Here is a 25215-nt window from a genome sequence, read left to right as displayed (position 1 = left end):
AACTTTGATTAGGATGTAAATTTTCACTCTAGACGGAGCACACTCCGAAACGGAAAGGCGCGTTCCGGTTTCGCCTGCTGCGTTCTGTTTCCATTGGAGCAAGTAGCACAGGAGTCTACTCACGTCTCTGGCGCGACCGCAGGCGTCCGAAGGGGGGCACTTGATGGGACTGCACGAGCTCGTGTTGATGCGGTCGTACAACTGTCGGGAAGAGAGAGAAAGAAACACGATCGGCCGTCAGCGACGGAAATCGGCTGCAGCGAGGACGCCAATCCCAAAGCGACTTCCGCTCCTCCCACCCAAAAAAGGTCCCAGACCCCTCTGCATGTCAGCCGCAGCGATGCATTACTATCCACTCGCGTATATATCGGAGCGTATATATACAACATGGACCCGTCAGCTCAGCTCAGCCCTAATGGCGGCGCTGACTTACACCCGCCGCGGGGAGGAGGAGGAGCAGACGACGGACGCGTACTAACAATGAGGCCGGAGACACCGCGGCGTCGGCGTCTGCAGCCGATCTCGTTGCATACGGTCGAAGTGAGACGTCGGCCTCCCTTTCATTGGGTGGCCTCCTTCGACAGGATACACGGCTCGAGTCTCGGGTTTCAGCCGGGCGCAGGACACATACGTGGCTAGAGCTCATCGCTCCGCTCCATACCTCACGAAAGTACACCAGATGGTAGACGACAACGCGTAGATTGGATGTGAGTTCGCTTTGCTGCAGAACACGAGACACCCAATCACGGAGAAATATCGACGGACCACAGCGAATGATGAAGCTCAGAATACGATTAGACCAAGCAATGCGATGTGCGAAGGGACGTTTCATTTGCTTATTGCGCAATTAGCCTTTTTTTTCAGATTTGTTACGGCCTTGTTTATTCGCTGGGACCCTTCTATGGCTGCCTCGCTGGTCTGCAAAAAAATAAACTCACACCTTTTTTTTTTAGTGCACTATGGTGGCGTTTTCCTCCCGGTAGGAGACAAACCACACTTCGTTGCCTAATCACGGACGACTCTGTCGCGGTTGACCATGAACATGATCCAATCGGGAGAGGCAAGAGAAAGTCGTAGGCCACACGCCGTACACAGTGAACGGAAAAGTTACACAAAAGTCCATCCCTCGAAGAGATGGCCATTCGAACGAAAGCGTTCGTATTCCGAGAACGAAATAACTGTTCGCGTAGTCGCCTGCGATACCGGCGAGGTTCAAATTTATCGGGCATTGCCACGAGAAACCGGACGTCTGTGGATAATGACGCCGGCAACGACGAAGGCGACCAACGTAGAATATGCAGACGAATGAAGGAAGATTAGAGCTAGCAGTGACACTCTTATTAAGCGCACATTTGAAAGGCCGCCGAGAATAAAGAAGGAAAACCTTCTAACCGCTGGATGTCTTCGGAATCCGTCGATGTTCTTCAGCACCACGCGTGGCCTAGGAGGTTTTCCTCGGTGACCCCAGCGTTTTCGAAAAGAGCGCTGCGAAGCGGACTGGAATTCCCGAAAGGAATAACATTCCTGGGCCGGCCTGCTAGAATCAGCGTCTTAGCTGAGACTGTGTTCATCAAATCCTGCCAAGCCTGGGACGCGCAAGCCCTCGATCGACACTCGACTCCTGTCCGCTCGTGTCCTATAGCTTTGGCTGTGATTTGTTTCATACAGTGTTCGCAAAGACTGTTTCTAGAAAGCCAGACCTGACTTTCAAAGCGCGCTCTCCCCCCCTCGAGTCTCGAAGGAACACGAGAAACGTACTACAGTCGAATTGATTCGAGCCTTTCCGTTCGAAAACAACATAAGAATCCTCTATTGCAACGCGTGAAACGTATCTATACGAACCATACATCATTTTGGAAGACAGTCGCGCTTCAGAAGACAATAAACAAATGCCGACAAGAAGAGCGGTCCATGACTGCATGCAACTCTCCCCGGGGGAGGGGGGGACGCGTACCCCAAGGACAGAGAAATTCTGGAAACCTAAAATAAAAGTTTCGCTCAAAGAAGTAAAGATCTAAAGACGTAACACTTTAAGGAAAGAACACTCTAGAAAAAGAACCAAAATCGGAATGATGGATGAGCATCTTTAATCCCGCGGGAATAGAGTACCGCTTTGAATATACTTTTTTTTTTGTCGTCTCTGCTTTAATCAAGTTGGAAATTCAGTAAAAATCTGGCGCATACTGCTCCCCGCTCCGTCCTTCCTTCCTTCCTTCCTCCCCCCTTCCCCGGAGACATCGTACATCGTATAGTTGACCCGGGGGTCGCAAAACGTATCCTCCGCAAACAATCATTTTTCAGGAGCCTGCATCCAGCACAGACTGTCAATATCGCGAGATACTCTTCGCCTCGGTGTTCGGGCAATAAATAGTGATACAAGGATTGGCCCCGAAGATAGATATTGGTGTCGAATGATTCGGAAGAAAGTCAATCCCGCGCGAAGCGAGCCACTCTTAAGACGCAGGCGTGCGTGTAGAATAAATACATAAATATCGACGAAAGGAATACGAGGGTATAGGCATCTGAATGCCGAGTCGAAGAATTTGTATTATATATCAGAATGGCCGGGGTTCGTTTTTTTTTTTTATGTTTTGTTATTTAGCCGTACAGCAGTACGTTGCCCGACACAGTGAGGAGGAGGAAAAAACGGTTCTTTTTCGTTTTTCACTCGCACTGGCGGCTTAGGAAACGCATGGCATGGCTAAAAATGTTTTTTTCCCCCTTCGAAAACTGGTCATTCTTATCCGGAGATTGATTGCAACCTCATTGGTTACGGGGCGTAGGAGTGCGGGACCTGACACGCCCTGACGTCAATGACTACAGTGACGCACACCAAAAAGAACCACACTATAGACCTTTTTCGCTTACTTTCGTCCAGCCACCTGGTAGGCATATACGGTATAGGCGACGAAAAAATAATAAAACATCTCAACCTCTAAATAGTAAAAAAATAAAGGCGCGACGAAAGGAGAATGGTTCACGGTTACGCTTACATCCCAAATGTATTCTATTGACCTGACGACGGCAAAACAATGTTTTCGCCCATACTGGAAGTGACGATATGTCAAGATAGCAGCGCTTATCACCCGGAAGAATAATGCTGAGTCACTGAGCTGTGGACGTATGCGCAGCGCCTGCACAGCTACAGCGCATGCTCAAAAGGCTTTCCACAGCCCAGCAGACAAAGATTGCAGCGCGCAGAAGGCGAACTCAAGAAGGTAGGGCGAGGAAAAGAAAGTCCCGGGAGGAGGAAGCAGACGGAACGTTAGAAAGGGGAGGACGAAGTTCCCCCCTCTCCTCTCCAGGGTTCTGTCTGCTTCCTCCTCCCCAGCCATTCTTTCTCTCGCCTCACCTTCTTGAGCTCTAACTTATTATAGTGATCTCCCGTACCTTTTCAATACGGTCAAGTTACGGAGTGTTGAGACTTGCTCAACTTCGATTAGTATCACTACGGATATGAAATACATCTGCAATTCAAATTCGTTCTCACAGCCAACTTTCTCACTTTAAGCGGGTGATGTCCTAGTTACAGATTGAAACAACCGCGGTAATAAAACAATCGCCACTCCAGAGAAAGCGACGCAACCCAGCGGAAAGGACACGAAGGGGGAAAGCGGAAAGTGTGCAACGGAAACTTGCGCGGTCTAGCGGCTGAAATGTGCAACGGAGGAAAAGGGATTAGACGCGCGGCTGAAGAACCATCAACGTGGCACTCGCGGTGGCGTCCCCGCAGGGCAATGGACGCCCGCATACGAACTCCTTCGCTTAAACCAGTTGGAAACAGCGGTCGAAATAACTTGGGCTCGGCGCTTCCCGCGGTCTGATTCGATTTCGGGAAAACTCGATTGTTTGATTCTCCGCACCCTTCGCCCGGTTATCGACGAGAAACAGCGGTGGGCTCCAAATCGCCCGAACCCCCCGATACCAACCAAAACAGTTCCTGTTAAGGCGCAGCTTATTTACGTCTTATTGTTGTTTCGTTGCTTGGCAGGAAAATACTGAAGCGGTTGAAAGCCGTCCGGGGCGACCCTCGGGGGAATGCAGGCCGTTGGAAACTCCAGTTGTAAGTCCGGGCCAATATAGCGTGGCAGTTGGGAGAAGTGCCGCGGCCAACGGGTGCGGCAAGCTGAGGGGAGACTGCGGTTTCAATAAAAAAAGGGTTCGCCCGGTGAAGTCGGCGACTCTCGCGAGAGTTTGCCGGCTTTGAGGAAATGAACCGAGCTAGCGAATGAACATCGCGTTAAACATGCAACAAAAAAACAAGACAACCAAAGACGACGAGCGTCCTGACGATGCACTTTTGGCGTTGCATACATCGTCCAAAAGAGAGTCTGCGAACGCGAGTCAGCGCGAGATCAGTGCTTCGAATGCCGCACGGCAAGGAGGAAACTTGGGCACGCGGCATTCGAACCACGGATGTCGCGATGACTCGTGTTTGCAGGCTGTATTCGATCGATGATATGAGCAGTGTGACACCGACCTTTGAGTGAAAAGCAACATGAGAGCTCTAGCGTGCGCATCCCGTAGTGACACACGATCGCACGCTTATCCACACCACAACGAGCAGGGATCTCGTGTTTCGTTGTTTTCGCGCTGTTTTGTTATAAATGGCGCCCATAATGCACGAACTAGCTCAACTTTCTGCCAGGGAACTTTCGACATCCCAGTGGAACCTGCTTTTAAGCGACCTCCTAGAAAGCAGGCGACATAGCCCACTCGTTATGGTGAGATTTATCCTGCGCTCGCGGGAAATCGCGAGAAAAGCGTTATTAATGAGCACGAACCACTGCGTTTAAGTCTATAGACTGCCGTGATGTTCAGTTCCGACTCCAGAACTGATGCAAAGTAAGTTGTGTGCATTGTCAAAAGCGTCGAAGCAAACACTTTTGGGCGCAGTCCTCGTTTCTATGCCGATACTGACATGAGTCGATCGCTAGGACACGCGAAAGAATGCCGGGACTGCGCAAATTCACTTCGAAATGACAGGGGAGAAGCACTCGATCATGAGACAACCGGATCTGTCGCGTCGCTTACCGCGTTTTCACGAAGTCTGGTTTGACGACTGAAAGCGCAGTAGAAGAACTCACATGAATGCACTCTCTAAAAATCGGGTGTGCCTACTTTCCTGCAAAGCGCCTGGGAAAACCAATCGTTGCAATATCCGGAGAGGGCTCGGCACACGACAAGGTATAACCCCCCCCCCTTTCCCCCCAAAGAGCACAAAAAACAAACAAAAACACTCTATGCTGTGACACCTTAGACCGAGAAAAACAGTTCGAACTGAAACACCGAGCACGTCATGCCTAGCGCCACAGCTTGGACTGATTCTTTTTTCAATTTCGTTATGGTCTAAATAAGCTTTCAGCCGCATCATTGGCTGAACTCCCCCGTAGACTGCAGCTATTGGCTCCCCCAACTCCTTCGTGGAAAAGTAGACGCCCAAGATTTCTTAGTGTGTAAGGACACTAAATGCCAACTCATGAAAAAAAAAAATAAATAAAAAGCAATAAAGTGGAATAGTTGCAAAAGAGTCACGAGAATCAAAGGGACCCAATCAAGAACTTCGGTTAGGACACCTTCACGTGAAGAACCTATGTTTACAATCGAGATCGATCCCTATAGGTTCGATTTTGTCACCATACTTCGTAAGACACTAGCAGAATCAAATATCCAAGTTTCTCTCTTTCTCTCTCTCTCACACAGACACACAAAACGATAAATCCTAAACTGATCAATGCTATAAGAATACCTATATATTAAAAAGAAATACTAAAACAAGGCCGACTCTCCGAGTTTGAGAGTTGGCGACAGAAAGAGCCGTAAGTCGTCATTTCCGACTCCGTGACCGCATTTTACGAGCGGCGCCGCGAGTCCCAATTTCCTTTCGTCCAATTCGCACGCGTTTGAGAAAATGGGCGTAAAAAAGAACTTGGCACAGTCGCTCGACTTACTGTCACTCCCGAATCCATACTCGCGACGAGAAACCGGAGAAAGTCTGGCATTTTCGCCAGGCAGTCTAGACAAACGGGGCTGTGTTTCTGCCGTGCCTCGCTGCACACGGCGTCGAAACGCGACACCATTGCGTTTCTTCCACAGGTAGGTTATATACAGCTGTTGGTGACGAGATGCATCGGTGGCGCCCTCTTATGGTTCGTATCCCTGACGCCACGACCAAGCTTCGAGCGACAAGTTCAGTGGTGCGTTAAAAATGCGGTCACCCCTAAAGACTGCGACGAGCGAATGGTTTTCATTCGAGCCTTTTCTCGTTTCGACATTCTTAAAAGGTTAATTCTCAAAACGTCCTTCTCGAAGACCTACCTACCTACCTACCTACCTATTTACCCCTGACCGATGGGGAGTAGCCAGCACGTGGCTACTCCACATCGGTCAAATCGTATCACACCTCCTATGCTTGGTTTCAGCATAAGTCCAGACGCCGCCAACGCTACGAGCTAAAGGGACCAGTGTCAAGAGTCTGTCATGTTTCTTCAGGTGTTCTATCATCGCTGAATCAATCATAAACATAAAAAAAAATCACAGGGTTTCTTACATTCTCTCTAAGACCACTTGAAGGCGAAAGTCCAAGCGCCGTTGGAAACGGGATAGCGAACCTCCGATGACACCGCGCTCTCTGACGACGCACTTTTGGCGCCGTTTCATTGATACCTTTCGTTTCGGTACCTTTTGCGTCGCCGACGTGTTTTCTGAAGGTCGACTGAACATAAGACATATAAGGCTTTCGCCTTAATACCTAATCACTGGAGCTTTTGACGCCGCTTGATCGGTCCCTTTGCCTCGCAGCGACGGCTGCGTCTGAGCCCGGGTCTGGGCTTAAAACGAAACCAGGTAGAAGCGCACATTTTTTTCTGCGTAACTAAATGAGGCTCATGTGGGGGACTGACTGAAGGCGAGTTGCGGTCGAACGCCGGCTCTGCACTCGTATCCACCAATCTCTACAACGAGATGCTGGACCGGGCATCCCCGCTTCGAGCCCATTGCGCGATTACGACCACCGGTCGGGCCATCTTACGTCCCCCGCTGAAGCGTTGTCGAGGCTGCGGTCACGTGAACTTTGCATCTGTTGTTACGTGACTTACAGATGGGAAAGCCCCGAGAGCGAACACAAGCGTCGCTGCGGTCGCCGCGCCCTGATTGGGTGAGGTGTACCGTGACGTCAGGGGGAGGACTCCGCTCCGCGATCTCGCATCGGCTCGCTTCCCAGCACCGGTTTTCTGGTTTGGCGTTGTGTGCCGCAAGCTCGTCGAGGAGCTGAACTTCGTTTACTCGGTGCACAAGACGTTGAGTTAGGCCGACATTGACGTGCTTCCGTACATTTTATAAGCCCGCTTGTCCCTTTTACCTTTAAAATTGGGTTGCAAATCCCGAAAGCTATCGGAGGAGGCAATTTCGCCGATGAACCTCCCCGTCCGTCCACACGACACAAGGCAGTCTTGCGAGGGGTCGGTGAAGCGGTGGCGCAAGTGTTTCAGACGCTGGAATTGTGTTCCTTGCATGTTCATGATTTAGGACGATATTACATCCCGCTTTCAAGGCACTTGAAGTGGCATTTATAGCATGGGCCCTTTGGGTGGTCGGCAAATTGGCTCGCGAACCCCGACTCTGCGCTGTCACTCTGCATGCGCTGGTTCGCAGATGTTTTAAAGGCCCTGTTAAATATCGTTAAGAGGAGGAATAAAAAGGTTCATGTACAATATTTACATTGATGAGAGACGTTGTGATCTGCTGAGGTGTTCGGTATGCATTGCGTCGTTCTGTATTCGTTAAGGCTTCGTTCTTTAACAAAACCATGGTGCCGAAACCCGGGACCTGGGGCGATCGGGCGCCATCCACCTCGAACGCTTTCATGTGAAGTATTTCTTGATGTAACCGCGATGTAAATTTGCACAGTCATTATCTCAACTAGTAAACATTGGCGTTAACTATATAATTAATTAACTATATAATACTATATAATTAATTCACGAAGATAAATGTAACTTCTTCGTTAATTAATTATATAGTTTATACACGTATGCAGGCATATTTCTTAGAAGATGCACCATTACTGGAAATTAGTTTGTATGGTAGCAACAAAAACGGCCGAATTGCCCCCATTTGCCTGTATGATATGTATTGAACTGCTAAAAATATTCACAGCAATAGCGCCGTAATTTGGAATGTTTATACTTTTTCCTGACACTCCTTATTCCAGCCTTCGGTATTCGGAAAATACACCGTTTAGTCTGAATTGTCATTTCCAATTAAAAGAGACACTGCTGCAGGTCCCCAAAAGCTTCCTCAGCCTCCAAACTCCCTACAGCTGGACTCTCTGACAACAGAGGAAAACAGGAGTAAAAGCAAGCATTTGAACGTCTGTCCAGTTGTAGATGCAGCAGTATACCCGTTTTCACCTCAAGAACCGCAGTAAAACCAGTCCGGCTCCTCGCGGAGCATTACTAAGTTCCCCTTTATGTTGATAATTAAGATATATATACAGGTGATAAGATAACAAAAGAATGTTATCTTATCAAGATGTAAACGTTTCAAGCGCCAAAAGCAACGCTCCTTTCTTCCATGACCAAAAATCGTAAAAACTACTTCGCGGCGGCGCGTATGAACAATGCGCAAAAATTGCTTTTTTCTTGAGGTAAAAACGGGTATAGTACCAGAAAATGTGGAACCTGTGAAGGGCGACAGTCTGCGTGAGAAAAGCTTCTGGTATTTTAGCTTTAGGACAATTCGATTTAAGTAAAATCTAAATTTTAGGGCTTAAGGGACTAATAACGAGCTAGACACCTTCGCTTACATTTGTTTTACATTACTCGACGGGTGATATAAACAAGTCCACAGATTCCACCCGTGTAGTCCATTGAAATACTATCCGAATCCAGCAAAGGTCAAATGCGAGCAATGTATATAATGTTCCTTGTTTTTTTACTTTGCCCCTAAACTTGGGCTGTCTTACTTGTGATTCTCTCCCCATGGCCCAGACTGCATTTAGCACGTTGCTCGAGCAGCATGCAACTTTTCTGCTTCGGCGATCTTGTTTAAAAACAGAAATACAAAAAAAAAAAAAAAAATTGTATACATAACCTGCCAATTCATTCAGACCATCAGCAGCATTTATTGTGCGAGATGTAAATCTGTAGTGATGCTCCTGCAATTGTGGCCATATCTCTTTATTTTCATATACCAGCTGTGATTCATGCGTCGCCTGCCCTGTCAACCATGCTTAAAATGTTGGTTGAAGTTTCGCCTGTAGCTATAGGCTTACCTCAAGAAAGGCAAATATAAAAATTTACACTTCCTACGAAAAACACGCCAAAAAAAAATTAGATAAAAACGAGCGCGCCGACAGCTAGCGTCGCCACAGCGTCCAACAGGCGAGCGGGGCGAGTCGGGGAAAAATTCTCTCCTCGCCGTGACGTCACACCGGTTCGCCGTAAGGGGGCGCCACGCGAACTTCTCGGGGCTACTTGACAGCGCTCGGGCACGGGCGGGTGACATAAAATGGCCGACCGATAACCACATTTTCGGAGGGGACGATCAGCGGTTCAGCTAATCGTCATAGAGATCGGTGCTCGTATCCAAGACCTGTTCAGCGGCGGCCCTTTTTTTATCTAGGAGGTGTTGTATCGTGTAACGGATGATTATTTTGCGGGGAGTGCTGCACAAAGAAATGCTACCGCGTTTAGAAAGGCCACGAGTTTACTTTCCCGCATAACTCGAAGACAGACAACCACGGCGTCGGCATCGTGTAATACGTGCCAACAGCTTGATCTTTTCTTTTATATATATATATATATAAAGGAGGGGGATCCAATCGTGATGGAGAAATTGAGAAGTTTCGTAAAAGGGCTGGAGAAGCGCAGCCGCGCGCCCCTTTGGGAATCGAATGCGTTGGCAAAATTAGTTGCGGCGGGGCACGCGAGTCCGTTGTGATGGCACCACGGGCTCTGCTGCAATTTCACCCATTTCAACCGCGCAGCCCAACGAAAATACAGCGAGCGAAAGTGCGCAAAGAACAAACCCCCATACGTTCGAGATTACGTCGAAGAGTCGGCTGAATGGCAACGTGAAAAAGACAAAAAAACAACAACAAAAAACAACTGATTTTGAAAAAAAGAAGTTTTGAGCTTATGCTATTCTTTCGCGCCGACCTAAAATACGAACTCCGTACGCAGAACCCTTCGAACCGATCGGCAAAATCAACATCGGTGCCGAAAAAAAAGAAAAAAAAAAAGGTTAGCAATGTGCTTTTTGTTTTGTTTTAAAGGGTATTTTTGTTGTCTTTCCGTAGAAGGACGAATGTTGTTGTAAGACAGTTCAAAGTTTTCTGAGCTTCGGCATTTCAACGTTCCAGTAACCTCACGGAAACAATAATAAAAAAAAATTCGACTGCCTCTTTTGACGGTAAAAAAAAATTATCTTTACTTTTTTTTTTGAGAAGCGGGAACTTGTTTTGGTTGACCTTTTCCCGTCCTTCCACGCGCCCGTGTATATTCATTCCTTACTTACTCCTTTCTTCTGTTGAGTTTCGCTGCCGAAATGTGCACACGCGCACATTTGCTAGAAGTGGATTAGGGCGACCAAAAATGGGGAGGGTTTTGTAGCCGCGCACATCCTGACATTTAGTGTACGGAGTTGTCCCGTTATCCTGCCTTTGGAGCGAGTTTTCTTTTGGAGTTAGGCAGCTTGGGGGACCGTACGCCACCTAGATAGAAGTGCTGAATGCCAACTCAGCTTTCGGCTGCCACTCGTTTTCTCACTGACTGGACGCGCGTTGAACAGATCATTCGTTCTCGCTCCTGCGCACGCGAAGTGCACATACCTGGTGGCGCTGAGTCGTCTGTAAACAGTGTGGTGGTCTAGACAAAATGGCGCACAGAAGCCACGGTCGACGGCTATGGCTGGACTGAGACCAACGTACATTCAAGTCGGAGACTAGCAATAGACCATTTGCTAAAACTCCAAAGCGTCCCATCCCGCACTCGAGGAATCATGGGAACTGTGTTCCTTCGATTCCCTAGTGATCGGTAATTTTGACCAATTCGATGATTACAGTTTTGAGTGTAATCCGGAGTTACCCTGAACAAGCGTCGTCTAGGGTCCAAGGACCTGTCACATCACTTTTACAATTCCTCGTCAATGTCAGCATTTTGGATACTGTGCATCATGTAATCCAGCTTTCAACCTGGCTGAGCCGCAGAAATCTCTTACACTATTACCATTATCGTACAAATTCAAAAACGCTGATATTAAGTTAGAAACGCCAACCATGCTATAAACAGCCCCGCTGATTCCCAGCTAAATCCTGGTTTTGGTTGTTGAGAATTCAGGGCTTTTTAAGCAATTCCTGCTAAAACAACAATCGCCAGTGTGATAATATTGTAAAAGATTTCTGAAGCTCACCCAGGTTGAAAGGTAGATTGCAAGCACAGCATCAAAAACGCCGACAAGTATACGAAAACTTTTAAGTGATATGACAGGTGTTTGGACTCTGCACGACGCTTGTTCAGGGTGACTTCGGATTACAGTGAAAACTGTGTAACCATCGAATTCGTCGAAATTACCGATAACTAGGGAATTGAAGGAACACCGTTCCCATGATTCCTCGAGTGCGGGCCGGGTGCCCGCACTCGAGGATCGAGTGCCTTGTAATAAGGCACTCGATCGGATGCTTTAGAATCGATTAAGGCAGCTAGCACCAGTCTGACCTCGCTCCTTAGAAAAAGCCGCAAAAATCGCGAAATGTCTCCACAAGTTGCGTGCATACCTCGGCAAACCTCACTCATGACGGCCCTCACTCACCCTCACTCACCCTCATCTTCACAGGTGAGGTGAGGGTGAGTGAGTTCCTGAACCAGGAAAATTCATGAGTGTGAGGGTGAGTGAGGGCCGTGAGGGGCGGTGAGGGCCGTGAGGGCTGTGAGGGCCGTGAGGGCCGTGAGGGCGGTGAGGGCCGTGAGGGCCATGAGGGCGGTGAGGGGTATGAGGGCCATGAGTGCGTGAGGGCGGTGAGTGGCGTGAGGGCCATGAGTGCGTGAGTGGTGTGAGGGCGGTGAGTGCGTGAGGGGTGTGAGGGCCATGAGTGCGTGAGGGCAGTGAGTGGCATGAGAGGCGTGAGGGCCGTGAGGGCGGTGAGTGCATGAGGTGCATAGTGTGAGGGCCATGAGTGCGTGAGGGCGGTGAGTGCGTGAGGCCCCTTCAGATCGAGCATCTTTCTCAGCAATTTTGGTGTTAATGGCGGGTTGTTCTCTAGCTTTCCCTAGATCGACACGAATTGCTGAGATGGGGTCCGGCTCGAAATAAGCGAGCAACTCGGAGCAATTCGAATACGTTTGAAGCGGCCGCATCCAATCAGGGACGCCAAATTTTCACGTCATACCTCGTGCCGGTGATGATGACACCGAAAGACTTGGTTCTGGTTTGAAATCGATCGTTTTTTGGAAATAAACTGTTTCAGAAAGGTGCATTAGTATTCTTAACGAGGTTTACATGCATAAAAACACGTTTATAACGCGTAATTGTGTCTAAATAGTGCAAGAAAAATAAAATTTTATGATGACGAGGGCAAATTGCAGCAATTGGTTGCTGCGTGTGAACGTGGGCGGCCCGTGTTGCGACGTAAAGTTTCTGGGTGAAATTGCCCCATCTGAAGCTGGCCTGAGTGGCGTGAGGGCCATGCGTGCGTGAGGGGCGTGAGGGCCGCAAGGGTGGTGAGGGGCGTGAGGGCGGTGAGTGGCGTGAGGGCGGTGAGTGGCGTGAGGGCTATGAGTGCGTGAGGGCCGTGAGGGCGGTGAGTGGCGTGAGGGCGGTGAGAGGCGTGAGGGCGGTGAGTGGCGTGAGGGCGGTGAGTGGCGTGAGGGCGGTGAGGGCCGTGAGGGTGGTGAGGGCCGTGAGGGCGGTGAGTGGCGTGAGGGCTATGAGTGCGTGAGGGCCGTGAGGGCGGTGAGGGCCGTGAGGGCGGTGAGGGCGGTGAGGGCCGTGAGGGCGGTGAGGGCCGTGAGTGGCGTGACGGCGGTGAGTGGCGTGAGGGCCATGAGTGAGTGAGGGGCGTGAGGGCCGTGAGGGCGGTGAGGGCCGTGAGGGCGGTGAGTGGCGTGAGGGCCATGAGTGAGTGAGGGGCGTGAGGGCCGTGAGGGCGGTGAGGGGCGTGAGGGCGGTGAGTTCGTGAGGGCCGTGAGGTTCAGTGAGAGTGAGTGAAGGGCTGAAGGTGAGTGTGACTGTGAGGGTGAGGGTGAGTGAGGGGCTGAAGGTGAGTGTAGCTGTGAGGGTGAGGGTAAGTGAGGGGCTTAGGTGAGTGTGGCTGTGAGGGTGGGGGTGAGTGAGGGCGACCTAAAATGCCGACCTCTGGTTGCGTGTCTGTGGACAAGTGCTCGCGACACACATGGTAATTAGGATAAAAAAATGCTATAGACGACTCAAAAAAAAAACGCGTATAATTTTTTAGACACAATTTGCTCAAATAATTTGCACGACTGCACGTTAAAAATATGGGTCAATGATTTTCAACCTTTGTGATTATTGCCTTTTTTTTTAAAGAACTGGTACGACCTTCGAACTACGCTAGTCAGGGGTATGTGATGATGTTGTAACGATGCTTGAATATATAATAATAAGATGTTTTTAAATACATTCTGCATATCTTCTTATGAACTCATCTGGTATTTTGTGCGCTTCTATGCACTTCTTTAAATCTACTTTGAGTAGGAGCAAAAATATCCCTTCGTCGTTGGTAAATAAATCTTTCATAATGCTACGTCCGGTAGTAGACCTCAACTTCTCTATGGAAGTACCATCGTCGTTGAGAAACACACAGTGAAAATATTAATGAAACTTATTAGCTATGTCAGTGGTTGTCACACGTTCTTGTCACGTGATGTTAACGCTTTTACGCTACCTATGTGCTCCCTTTCACCGCACACTCGAAAAAAAGTCTCCAAGTACACTTTCCCGCCGAACACGAAGACAGCCAATCCCCGCGCAGAATAGAAATGTATCAACCATTTGATACATTTCTCATTTGATACATTTTGATACACACAACCAACCGCTGTCTTTGGCTATCCTCCCCCCATGGTCTGCAAAAAATAAAACTCACATTTTTTTTTCTTTTTTTAGAGTGCAAGTGTGCTGTAGGCGCTGCCGCAGAAATGCGCGTCAACTCGAGTGACGGTGGAGCCCAGCTTGAAGCGGATCGCGCTCGACACTCGACCTCTCTATCGTGACGGCGAGAGCAGATAGCTTCCGAAGGTGACCCCCAAATGCGGGCCGTACCCGAGACGCGTTGTCGAGGAGCGTTTGATTCCATTGCTTCCGGAAAAGAGATCCAACGCGATACGTGCGACGCCTTCCACCATTCAGTTGTCCGACGTATTCTCGACGAGCGCACATTGGAGTATACACGTCGAAGACATTTCACGTGCAGATATCTAAAGGAAAAAAGAGAGAAGAAAATCTGGTCCCTGTCGCCGACCCTTTGTCGCGACTTCCCCATTACACTAGCCGCGGGCGTAATTGACTAAAAAAAAAAAAAAAAAACTAAAACAAACGACACCAAAGAGCGTTAGCGTTTCGAATGCATATAGACGAAGAATGTGTATTTATTTATTTCACAATGCTGCAGGCCCCGTCAGGGGTCGATGCGAAATCAATGGCAGGGACAGAATCATGGTAATACTCCCACAAAATAAAAATACAAGATCCTCGCAGAAAAAAAAAAAATAAAAAAAATAAGGTGGTGGGCGATCAACAGCGCCTTTTGATAGGCAGTTCCATCCTATTACTGTGCTTGAAAAAGAAAAAAAAAAGAATTCTGACAAACGCAGTTGGTGTCATATCACCGTTAGAAAAGCGCCTGCTACTTTTAAAACGTGCATTGCGATAAGAGCAAAGAGAAATGGATATACTCGTGAAATGTTAACAATAATAATGAGGCCTAATACCTTGAAACATCTGCCTGGTAGACGAAAGAAACCAAAAATACCCATAAAAGAAAGGAAAAGGAAAACAAGGAAGAGGGCTGCCTCTGAGCAAAAGTTCCCAAGGACTTGGCCGTCGCAGTCGCTTTGCTCCGCAGCGTCCCACTACTATCACTTAGTCGCTAACTCCTCCTCGTTAGGAAGTTCCCAGCAGAGTATATATAAGAGTATATCTGCTCCCGGGGACGGGACATTGCAGCGTGCCGACGTCGAGTAGCGGTAGGACATCGTCCGTCTTCATTGCCCTCTCAAGTGCTGTCCTCTTTCCCTACCTCGCCCCTCTCCCTCTCTTCCATGCACTATCACTCACTCGAGTCGGGGTCTCTTCCTCACATCCTGTCTACCTGCGTTACCTGCAGCCTCTTTCTTCATCTGCCCAAAGTTTCAAAAGAAAGAAAGAAGACTCTCCAAATGATCAAAATTAGGACAAAATGCCGTGGATGACACGTACCACGAAAAGTAGGCTAAGTTCTCCGATGGCAAATGCGCAGTGGGAATTAAAAACAATAAAACATAAATGCATCTTACCCATATAAATAAAGTGTTTTGTAAGTGAATGTTTACTTACGGTTTTTTTTTTTTTTTTTTTTTTCTTTCTGAGCTTCGAGTCGCATTACATTCTGGCAAATTTAGTGGGCGTCAAACTTTTGTGTTACCCTTACACGTTACACTTTTTTGGGAGAAAAATTGAATATTTGTTTCATAGGGTTTCGACAATGAAACCTTATACACATTCTCTATAAAACAGGCATGCGTTTTGAGACCGAATTAAAGCGAGTCAACTTTTATCCTGCCTTTCCACGACCAGCCCAAAAAACGAGCGAACAAGCACTTATGTGCATAGCAAGGCATCCATTATTTCTTGGCGGATCCGAACTTAATGCGGAAAATCACTGCAAAGTTGGCTGCGGTTTTTATTTAAAACAAAACACAAAAATTGTCTCTATTTTCTTATACGGCAGGCATGTTCACGTATATTCATTGTTAGAAACCTAAGAACGAGATGGAACAAGGTCGAGAAAGGTTCCCTTTGAATGTGCTTCACGCTGGGAAAATAAAATGGAACGATAAAAATAAAAAGGTCGTAAAAAAAGCCGTCTTGCGCATGTCGTTAACTACCTATCAAGAATTACTTATCTCGCTAAACAGATACAAAACGCACAAAAAAGAAAACGTGCGTCATAACTTACATCTGATCTTAATTATTTTTTTTTTTAAATTCTTCTAAACGGATTTGAACTCCAGACATTTTGCTCAGACAGAAACAAAATCTGAAATCTCTGAATTTTACTGCATCGACATTCTAAATAAAACTAGCGTAAAAAAACAAAAAATGATGGGATAAGAACAGAAAGCGGAGTAATAAAGCTCGAGAAGTAGCGGCACGTTCCACAGAGAAACAGACAAATTAAAGAGTCTGAGACAAAAAGGTTTTCTTTTTTCTTTTTCTCTCCATTAGCGTCCCCAGTCGTTCTTCTTTCAACCGCTTAACGTATGCAAATCACACGTGAGTCCATGGAGCCCGACGTTTGCTCCGTCAGCATTGTCTCGTAACAAAGAGAAGAATAACGACCGACTTTCCGCAAGAGCACCCAAAGCTTTTGAAGGTGAAACACGGAAACTAGTCCCTGCAAGTTAGTGTAGTTCACAGACTTCCGTATTGCTGTGCAACTAGAAACTCTATGCGGACCTCAAGTCTGTCTGCTTCTTGCATACGGGTTGCGATGATGACGGAACGCCCAAGCTCTTCATAACTTATTGAAAAAAAAAAAAAAATTGTGGGTAGACTTTAGGGCGTCTAGAGTTGAGGTCTATCCACTATCCTTCCAATCAAACCCAATCAGAATTCCGCGTCATTCTGAAGTTACAGCAACACCTGCGCAGGAAGCAGACGACTTGCCCTCAGCATAAGGGGTGTTCACTGGGCGCCATATTTGAGGGCGATGTTCAGAGCGCATGATCAGAACGAGCTCACATCAATAGGCTGCTAAGACCGGCAATCTTGACGGTGCGGAATGCACGTTGCAACAGAACTGTGGGAGCTCGCCGTCAGCATGCGCTCTCCATGCTCAAAGAACCACCTGCAAAACTCCTCTTCGGCGAGGCAAAAAATATTTCCTTTTCTCTCTTCGCACATCTCGTGTGGACGGGTGAACAAATAGCGTATTCTATTAGCGGCGAGATGTGTCGGTGGCGCCCTCCTACGGTTCCCCCTTGTGACGTCATTACCTTGCGAACAACAAGTTCGATGGTGTTTGTAAATAGCATGGTGGAAGCCTGAAACCATTGCGCTCTCAAAGGAACACTGCCAACACCGTCGAAATTAAAGTTCTTTTATTCCTCTTAATTCCGTCGATGGTATACCGTTTCTGACGTCATAGTCAGCTTTTGGGCCAATCGTGGAAGGCCGACCGCAGCGACGCTTTCGGTCGCGCACGTCGCCAATTCCGGACTAATGTCACCGGACTATACAAGGATCTGTTCTTCAAGATTGTTCATTACGACAAGACGTAAGGGATGTTGTGATCCTCGTGTGCTAAGCAGGGTTTTTTCGAGATGAGCTGCGTATGATAGTGTTTTTACGCGAGGACTACGCGCCATGTTCGAGCTACGCACCGGGTGCAAACTACCCGGGGAAAAAAAAAAAATTGAGCCGAAATGTGAAGTTAGAAGTAGCGCTCGTCCGTGCCCCCTTTTAATGTCCGTCTTTGTCTGCGCTTACAAGTCTCCCGAGTATCGTGAACTCTAAAATCCAACAAGAAGTCTGGTTAAAGCTTATACATAACAGACGGAAAAAGGATGGTTCGGAGGACTCGGCCTAGAACAACCTAAAGTGCCTTTTCGTTCCCTTTGACGTCATGATGGCGCTTAAGACGAGGACAAAAGGGAGACTAGACAACACGGAGCGCTACTTCAACGGTTTATTTAATAAACAGTTGAAGTAGCGCTTCGTGTTGTCTAGTCTCCCTTTTGTCCTCGTCTTAAGCGCCATCATGACGTCGAATTCCCAGTACCAACAAGCCCACTCTGCGATGTTTTGGTTCCCATTCACGCCGAGGACCCAAGGCGGACAGTACGAAGAATATAGACGCCCCATAATATGTTTCCACTAGCAAATTAAGGCAATAAAAATAATATGAAGTGATCGATTTGCATCGATTGTAAGTCCCTTATTCGTGCATTAACAGTCATCAATCACGCAAAACAACAATAACATGGCGTTCGTTTTTTGGAAAAGAAAATGACTGTTTACTTTTTTGTCTACAATCTCGTCAAATTAGCAACTGAAGTCATCAATCACGCGAAAACAACAACAGCCACATAGCGTTCATTTTCTTTTTAAAGAAAATAACTGTTTTATACTTTTTTGTCTACAATGCCGTTAAATTAACAACTGATATAACGTGTTCGAAACTCAGACAGACAAATCTGTCGTAAAAACCGTAAAAAAAAAAAAAGAAATTGCAGCCGATTTTTTGCATTATCTACAGAGTGGGCGAAATGGACTGAACGCACTTTAAACTGACCGCATAAATTGGTTTCAAAACTTATCGCGCTGGGATTTACTACAGAGGTGCCTGAAGTTGGTGGAAGCTTTCCCTGAAATTGTGAAAAGAGTGGCTCGCCTGAGTAAACCAAGAAAAAACAAAAAAAAAACTACGTATTCCCTTCTGCACGCACTAAAAATATATTATGCGTTACTGTGGCACTTATTCGGGCCAAATGAAGCGAAGGATAGGTAAGCCAATTCTTTTTTCTTTCCATTTCACAAATTTTTGAATCGCAGTAAACGTCAGAATAGCCCGCAACGATTAAACGGTGATTTTGAGATAAAAGACTTAGCGATAATTTTTGCATACACAAACCCAGTTTTTTTTTTTTTCTGACTCCGGAAATTTCATATATTCATACACTCAATGAATGATTGCACTAGCTTCGAGCCCCTCCGTAGTAAGTCCCAGCGCGATAAGGTAAGAAACCGATTAATGCGGTGAGTCTTAAAGCGCGTTAAATCCATTTCGCCCACGGTTCATGTGGGCAAGAAATCATTCAATGGAATGATCTCGTGCCCACAAACATGTTCTGTTTGTGTTCAGTAGGCCCAACCAGCACCTCCTAGGCAGCTTTAAAGCCTGCGTGTTACGTCACATGACGTCACATCCGGGAGGCCGGAACGGGCGCTGATTGGACGCGGGTGCCGCGTCAGCGTTCGCGTGCGGCTCGTTTCCTCTCATAGTCGTACACGAACGATGACGCGGCACTCGAATCCATCGGGAGGCCGAGTGTCGGCCTCCCGAACGTGACGTCATGTGACGTACCGCGCAGGCGTTGCTGTCTACGAGGTGCCGGCGAAACTCGGCCCCCATGAAGGTTTAGCGAACGCTACACGTGCGAGCTGCTTTTCTTAAGGCCCAGTCCCACTGGCCATACATCATAGAAAAGACTGCGGACATGTGACAGAATTACCTGAGGCCTCTAAAATGTTGGAACCATGTCTGCTTCGTACAAGTCTGCAGACAGTTTTTGCATGCCTAATGTGACCGTCATGCAAGGAAGACATCAGAAGACAGTGTCGGCAGAGACTGCGTTTTATATGATATTGAAGCGGCGTGTGACCAATAAACAGACGAAAAAATAAATAAAAACGATATGTACACATTTCTTCAGAACGTGTGAGGACACTAAATCAAACTGTTCAAAAATTACATAGAAATGGGGCGTTGGGATAATAAGAGAGAATGAGAGAGAGCGAGAGAGAGAGAGGGTTGATGACGGTGTGATATAACATATTGAACAGCCTAAAGTACGCATCAAAATCTACAAACAAAAAAGAGAACTTGGAGGTTTTGCAGTTCACCCAAGAAAAGCCTGATAACTTTTTTTTTTTCAGTCAGTCCCCACCTATATTAGCTATTTTAAGAAGGTGTATAACTCGGCTATGAAGCCGCTCGTGAACTTTTGGTACCGTCGGTTCAATGTCAGCGCGCTGTACGTCCAACTGAAGTTCTGGGGTGTCGTATATCTGACAAGGAGTATAAGAATATACCCCCCCCCCCCCCCTTTTTCTTTTTCCAGCAGAGTTGTTAAGGGCTAGTTTTTCCAGTTTCGTGTCCGTGGACAAAATAAATCTCGACACAACCCTCTGGACAGCTACCGCCATCTATGAGCGATAGCGGCAACCAGAACCGGATTGCCGTTGTCTCGTTGCCGCCGTCGCTCACAGATGGCGGCACATAGTACAGTTCCGCTGTTCTTCCTCCTTCACTAGAGTGGAAAGGCTGAACGTTTCTAACGTGCAATGGTATACCCTTTGTTTTTCTTTTTTTGTTTTGTTTTGTTCTTTTTGTTGTGCGAGCTTTTTGGACACAGGACGACTACGGTCACCCAAACGCGTGAGTGGCGTGCGCGTTCAGAAAAAGAGTCGCAGGAGAGCCGGTTGCTGTGTCATGCAGAGTGCCTAGATTTCAGAGTTTTTCCAAATGCTCCATTACGCGGTTTCTGGGCCGCGTAAATTGCAATAATATACATTTTGCGAGGAGAAGGCGAGAGTGTGAACGTTTTCGCTTTCGCGCTTAAAGTGACGGTGCGGCACTGGGGTGTCGGTACGGATACCCTTTTTTTCAAACGTCACTCTATTCATCCGGTCCAGGGCCGCACCCGACGCTCAAATAACGGTAAGACATAATTTACGCACGCGAGAGAAACAAAAGGAGCGTCAACAAGAGACTAAAGCGGAATCTATTGATTCCTGCGAATTGGCCGGTCTGTCTCGCTTTCGATTCACAAACTTGAAGGTGAGTGATTTGGCCGATTCGGGTTCTTCGGTCACCGTCATTCAGAGAGCGAAAATATCATCGGATCGACAACTGCCGCTAGATGGTCTTTTCAAAAAGGGTTTATTAGCTATTCGAGCGAAGTGCGGCCAAATTAAACGAAATTAGCGCCGGGAATAGTAAGTAAACGTTAAAAAAAAAAAAAAAGGTTGGCTGCATTAGGTGTCTTAATTGAGTCGCGAAGAGAGAAGGAGGCCATTTTCGCCCGGGAAACGACACTTCTACATTTCGCAAATGGAGGACATATCAATTCCACTCGGATGTAGCGGACGCGTCTATCGTCGTAACTGGTATTACGCGACATAAAAAAAATAATTCGATTATGAACATCACGAAACAACATCGAGCAAAATCAGGACCTTCTCATAATTAAACCAATAAACACGCGAAAAATAAAATGGTATGTCCACATTTCTTCAGAACGTGTAAAGACACTAAATCAAACCGTTCAAAAATGACATCGAAATGGGCCGCTGGGATAATAAGAGAGAATGAGAGAGAGAGAGAGAGAGAGAAAGAGAGGCGTGAGGAAATATTCCGTTTCATTAAAGAACACTAATGAAGTTAAATTTCAAGAATAACTGTTTTTTTTTTCGCGCAAATAATAATAAATAACAAAAGGCACATAAAGTAAAGTGCGCTTCGGAAAAGAACGTGTTCTTGTGCACAGTTAAACAGAATCCCAGGGGCACGCGTGCTTAGGAAACGTGCCCAAATTAAAATCACCGCATTAATAATAAAAAAAAAAAAAAAGTCTGAGGATTCGGAACAGTCCGGGGAGTACGCACTTCGTTTTGCTTTCTCGCTTTTGTTCTACAGTCGCCGTAGATTTCAAGGATTCTACCGTGATCCTAGAAAAGCACACCCATTGAAATTCACGTCACCCGCGAATTGTCGTGGTATTCCACGGAAATGTACATATAGCTATCTACAAAGACGAGAATGGCTTCACTACGCTGTATTCCTAAAATGTAATAAACTCCCCAACACACGAGTTTACTACACCGCAAGAAGCAACGATCGTGCTAGCATCCATTACTCCTAGCAAGTGTTAGAATAACCCAACCAGTAGTACTCGCGTGGTAGCGAAGTGCGAACGTCAGCACTAAGAGCTATTTTTGCTCGCAGCCAACACACGAGTAAAAGAATTGCATAAAACTAGAAATAATTTATTGGGTTTAGGCTCAGGATGGACGACGAGTGGCAGCGACAGTGAAACACTGAATATTTACTCAGGTCCCCCTTCCCCCTCCCCCTCCCCCTCCCCTCCCCTCCCCTCCCCTCCCCTCCCCTCCCCCCCCCCCCCCCCCCACACACACACACACAGTTTCCGAGAGCTGAAGCGTGGAGCGTGGCTTTTGTTCACGTGCTTCGTGATTGGAACTTGGCAGTTAGATCGGCCAATGCCGCATCCCGATTGGCTGTGGAGCGATCAGGTTTTAGGGACTATACTTCGTCTCACCCTACGATGGACTAAAGGCCAAGGCTACGGACCGCCAGATCCAATCACGAGCCCCTTAGAAATTGTGCGGTATTTTGCTTCGATGCACGTATGGGCGCCTGCGTCTTGGACCACTGATGAGGGGACGGGTGGACAGTGGTTCGAATCGAAGAGCACTGAGTGACTCAACAAAGAAAGCCACGACACCACGACATAGGCTCTTTGCAGCGTCGAAGCTAGAGAAATGATGCGGCGCTTTTGGATTCGAGCATTATTCGTCTACCCCTAATCAATGCTAAGCATATCATAGTATGGCGTGGAACGTAATTGGACCTGGCGGCCCGTGGCTTTGGCCTTTAGTCCATCGTAGGATGAGACAAAGTATAGCCACGACCCGCTCTTAAGCTGTCATTCCCCGATAGGGGATTATTACTGCGTAGAGCCGAGTTAGACGGCCCACATTTGAAAATACTTATAGAGAAAATTCTATCAGTCTGTCAAGTATCTTGACGTTGCACGTGTATAGACAGGAATCGAAAAGGTATATGGACCAGCGTCTGCTCTGTTCCGTGGGCGCCGCCATGCTTGTTTCTCCTGATGCCATACCACAGAGGAGGGGCTGTTTTTTCAAGGCTCATTTTTTTTTTTTTAGAAACCTTCGCACATATCGTAGTGCACGAAGGTCAGAAATGCATAGTCACGAAGGTTGAAAAACATCACCGATGCCAAGAGGGTTGTAAAAAGCAAAAACCTTGTTTGATGCGCAGCCCCTCTCTTCACAAAAACCTGCGTTTGAGATAATTATTTCCCACTTTTATGGCTGGGGGCTAGGATTCCGGACACTGGTCTATATTGCTAGAATAAAACTGTCCCCGAAATAACGCATGCAGTCAGCAACGTATTTAGGGCTCTCTAAATTGGTTCCCTTTTCTGATTTAAATTTTAAATAAGTTGAATCTCACACACACACACACACACACACACACACACACACACACACACACACACACACACACACACACACACACACACACACACACACACACACACACACACACACACACACACACACACACACACACACACACACACACACACACACACACACACACACACACACACACACACACACACACACACACACACACACACACACACACACGCGCACACACAAAGCAACGTTTTTACATTTTGTTTAAGAGTTATGTAATGAAACGAACTGGTCAGCGAATGCGGACGGAGCGAATTGAAAGCGCGTTTTGAATGCCCCATTAACTTCGCTGATCCACGGAGCGAAACGATCAATAAGATTCCCCTCGGATGAGTCCCAAAGTACCGCGATTTCTTTGGGCGGCACGAGAAACAATTTTCCGATCCTCGTCGCGGAACGAAGCTCTTTTTATATACAGATAAGCGTGACCAAAATGTATAAACTTGCGCGTAAAAAACAGACAGTAGGCAGTTCGTACCCAATAAAAAGAGAGACTGAAATGCGGTCAATGCGGAATCCTGATGCGTATGCGGTCGCCGCAGAAACGACATGGCTGTATGTAAACTCCCGCACAACTTAATAACTTCCAAGCGCAAAAAATAGTATAAATAAATAAAAAGAGTCTTTCGCGAGCGAAGAGACAGATGGCGGGATATAAGCTAAATATCAAACGCAACATCAGTCTCAAAACAAAATCCGCCGTACGATAGGTTCTATCGACAAGAGTACCGTATAGCAAGTGCAGCTATGTCAAATCAAAACGAACACGCCTATAGTATATAGCTGATGGGAAACAAGAAACTAAGACATTCACCAAGGCAAAGCCAGAACACGTCGCTGCCCGTCGAGAAAGAAAGTCAATCAATCAATCTCTATCTCGGCATCTTAGCTCCCTAGAGGGAAGGGAGGGACGTAGTCTTCCAGCAGGCGCCGCCACCGCTGCCGGCGATGTTTCGGGGCCATTCGTTCCAACTAAGCGAGTCTGGCCCCAAAGCATACAATGACTGATCCTGTTGTACGTCCTTCCCCCCCTACCCCGAGGCACACACACACACACGCAAGCACGAACGCGCGCACTATTTGCCACGACCTGTTTCAAGCTCGGTGATCCAACACCGCGCCAAACGCTACATCAGCCACGAGCAGTTACAGCAGCTACAACATTCTGCGACGCGGCAACAATGCGGGCGCACAAGCTTATACGAGGAAAGGCAACGCGGATGACGTTGGACGATGGAGGTCAGAAAGTAAAAGCGGCGGCAGCAGAAAGTGCCGCGATGCGATGCAGGGAAGCCCAAGCGTTGGGAAGGGGGGAGTGTGGTACGCAGTGACAAATGGAGGGTTCACGTCCCTGAGGCCCCCCGATAGTCCTTCGGCACCAGCTCGCTGCCGCTCTGCTGCTGCGCTGTTGCTACTGTTACAGCGGCAAGTTATACAGGCGGCTGGCTGCCTCACCATATACGTGAACCAAGCTAGGGCTTGCCTCCTCTTGCAACGGTATTTATACAGCGCTTGCGCCTACCAGGCCATGGCGGCCTGGTAGGAGCAAGCGCGCAAAAGGGTCGTTAAATATATACAACGAAAAGCGTCGTAAATTACGTGCAGTTTATGTAGTTTCTTCGTTTATTTTTTGCTGACTCGAGCAGTACCTCATTTCGGTCGGAGGGCTTTCGGGACACTGGGTGAGGGAGACGAAGGGAGGAAATGGTAGGGAAGCTGGGTAAGGAAAGAGGAAGGGAGACCGTACCGCAAAACTTTAATGAGTGTATACTTCCGCGTTCGCTCGTCCGACGCTTTATTTTGCGCCTTCATGCGTTCATTTCTTTGCGATATATATAAAAAAAGACGTTGATCACGCAATAATTATTAGGGAAAAAAGAAAATAAAAAAAAGGAAGCGGCGTTTCAGCCGCGTAGCCAGTGTTCTCAAAGATAAGAACTCCAAAACAGTTTTTTTTTCTTCTTC

At 47.4% G+C, this 25215-nt stretch overlaps 1 protein-coding gene across 3 annotated transcripts in view; it reads right to left on the bottom strand.

The window, feature by feature from the left end:
* The window catches only part of LOC120846815 (peripheral plasma membrane protein CASK), a 463921-nt gene that overhangs the window by 54221 nt on the left and 384485 nt on the right, over positions 1 to 25215 (bottom strand). For all 3 annotated transcript variants that reach the window (XM_042293965.1, XM_042293966.1, XM_042293967.1), the window contains one exon: positions 124 to 201. In XM_042293965.1, coding sequence (XP_042149899.1) covers positions 124 to 201 — 78 coding nt within the window. The remainder of the gene's footprint in view (positions 1 to 123; positions 202 to 25215) is intronic.

Source organism: Ixodes scapularis, unplaced genomic scaffold (genome assembly GCF_016920785.2).
Source record: "Ixodes scapularis isolate PalLabHiFi unplaced genomic scaffold, ASM1692078v2 PGA_scaffold5__190_contigs__length_132052651, whole genome shotgun sequence".
Classification (NCBI taxonomy): Eukaryota; Metazoa; Arthropoda; class Arachnida; order Ixodida; family Ixodidae; genus Ixodes; species Ixodes scapularis.
This window is presented reverse-complemented; position numbering and strand designations above follow the sequence as displayed.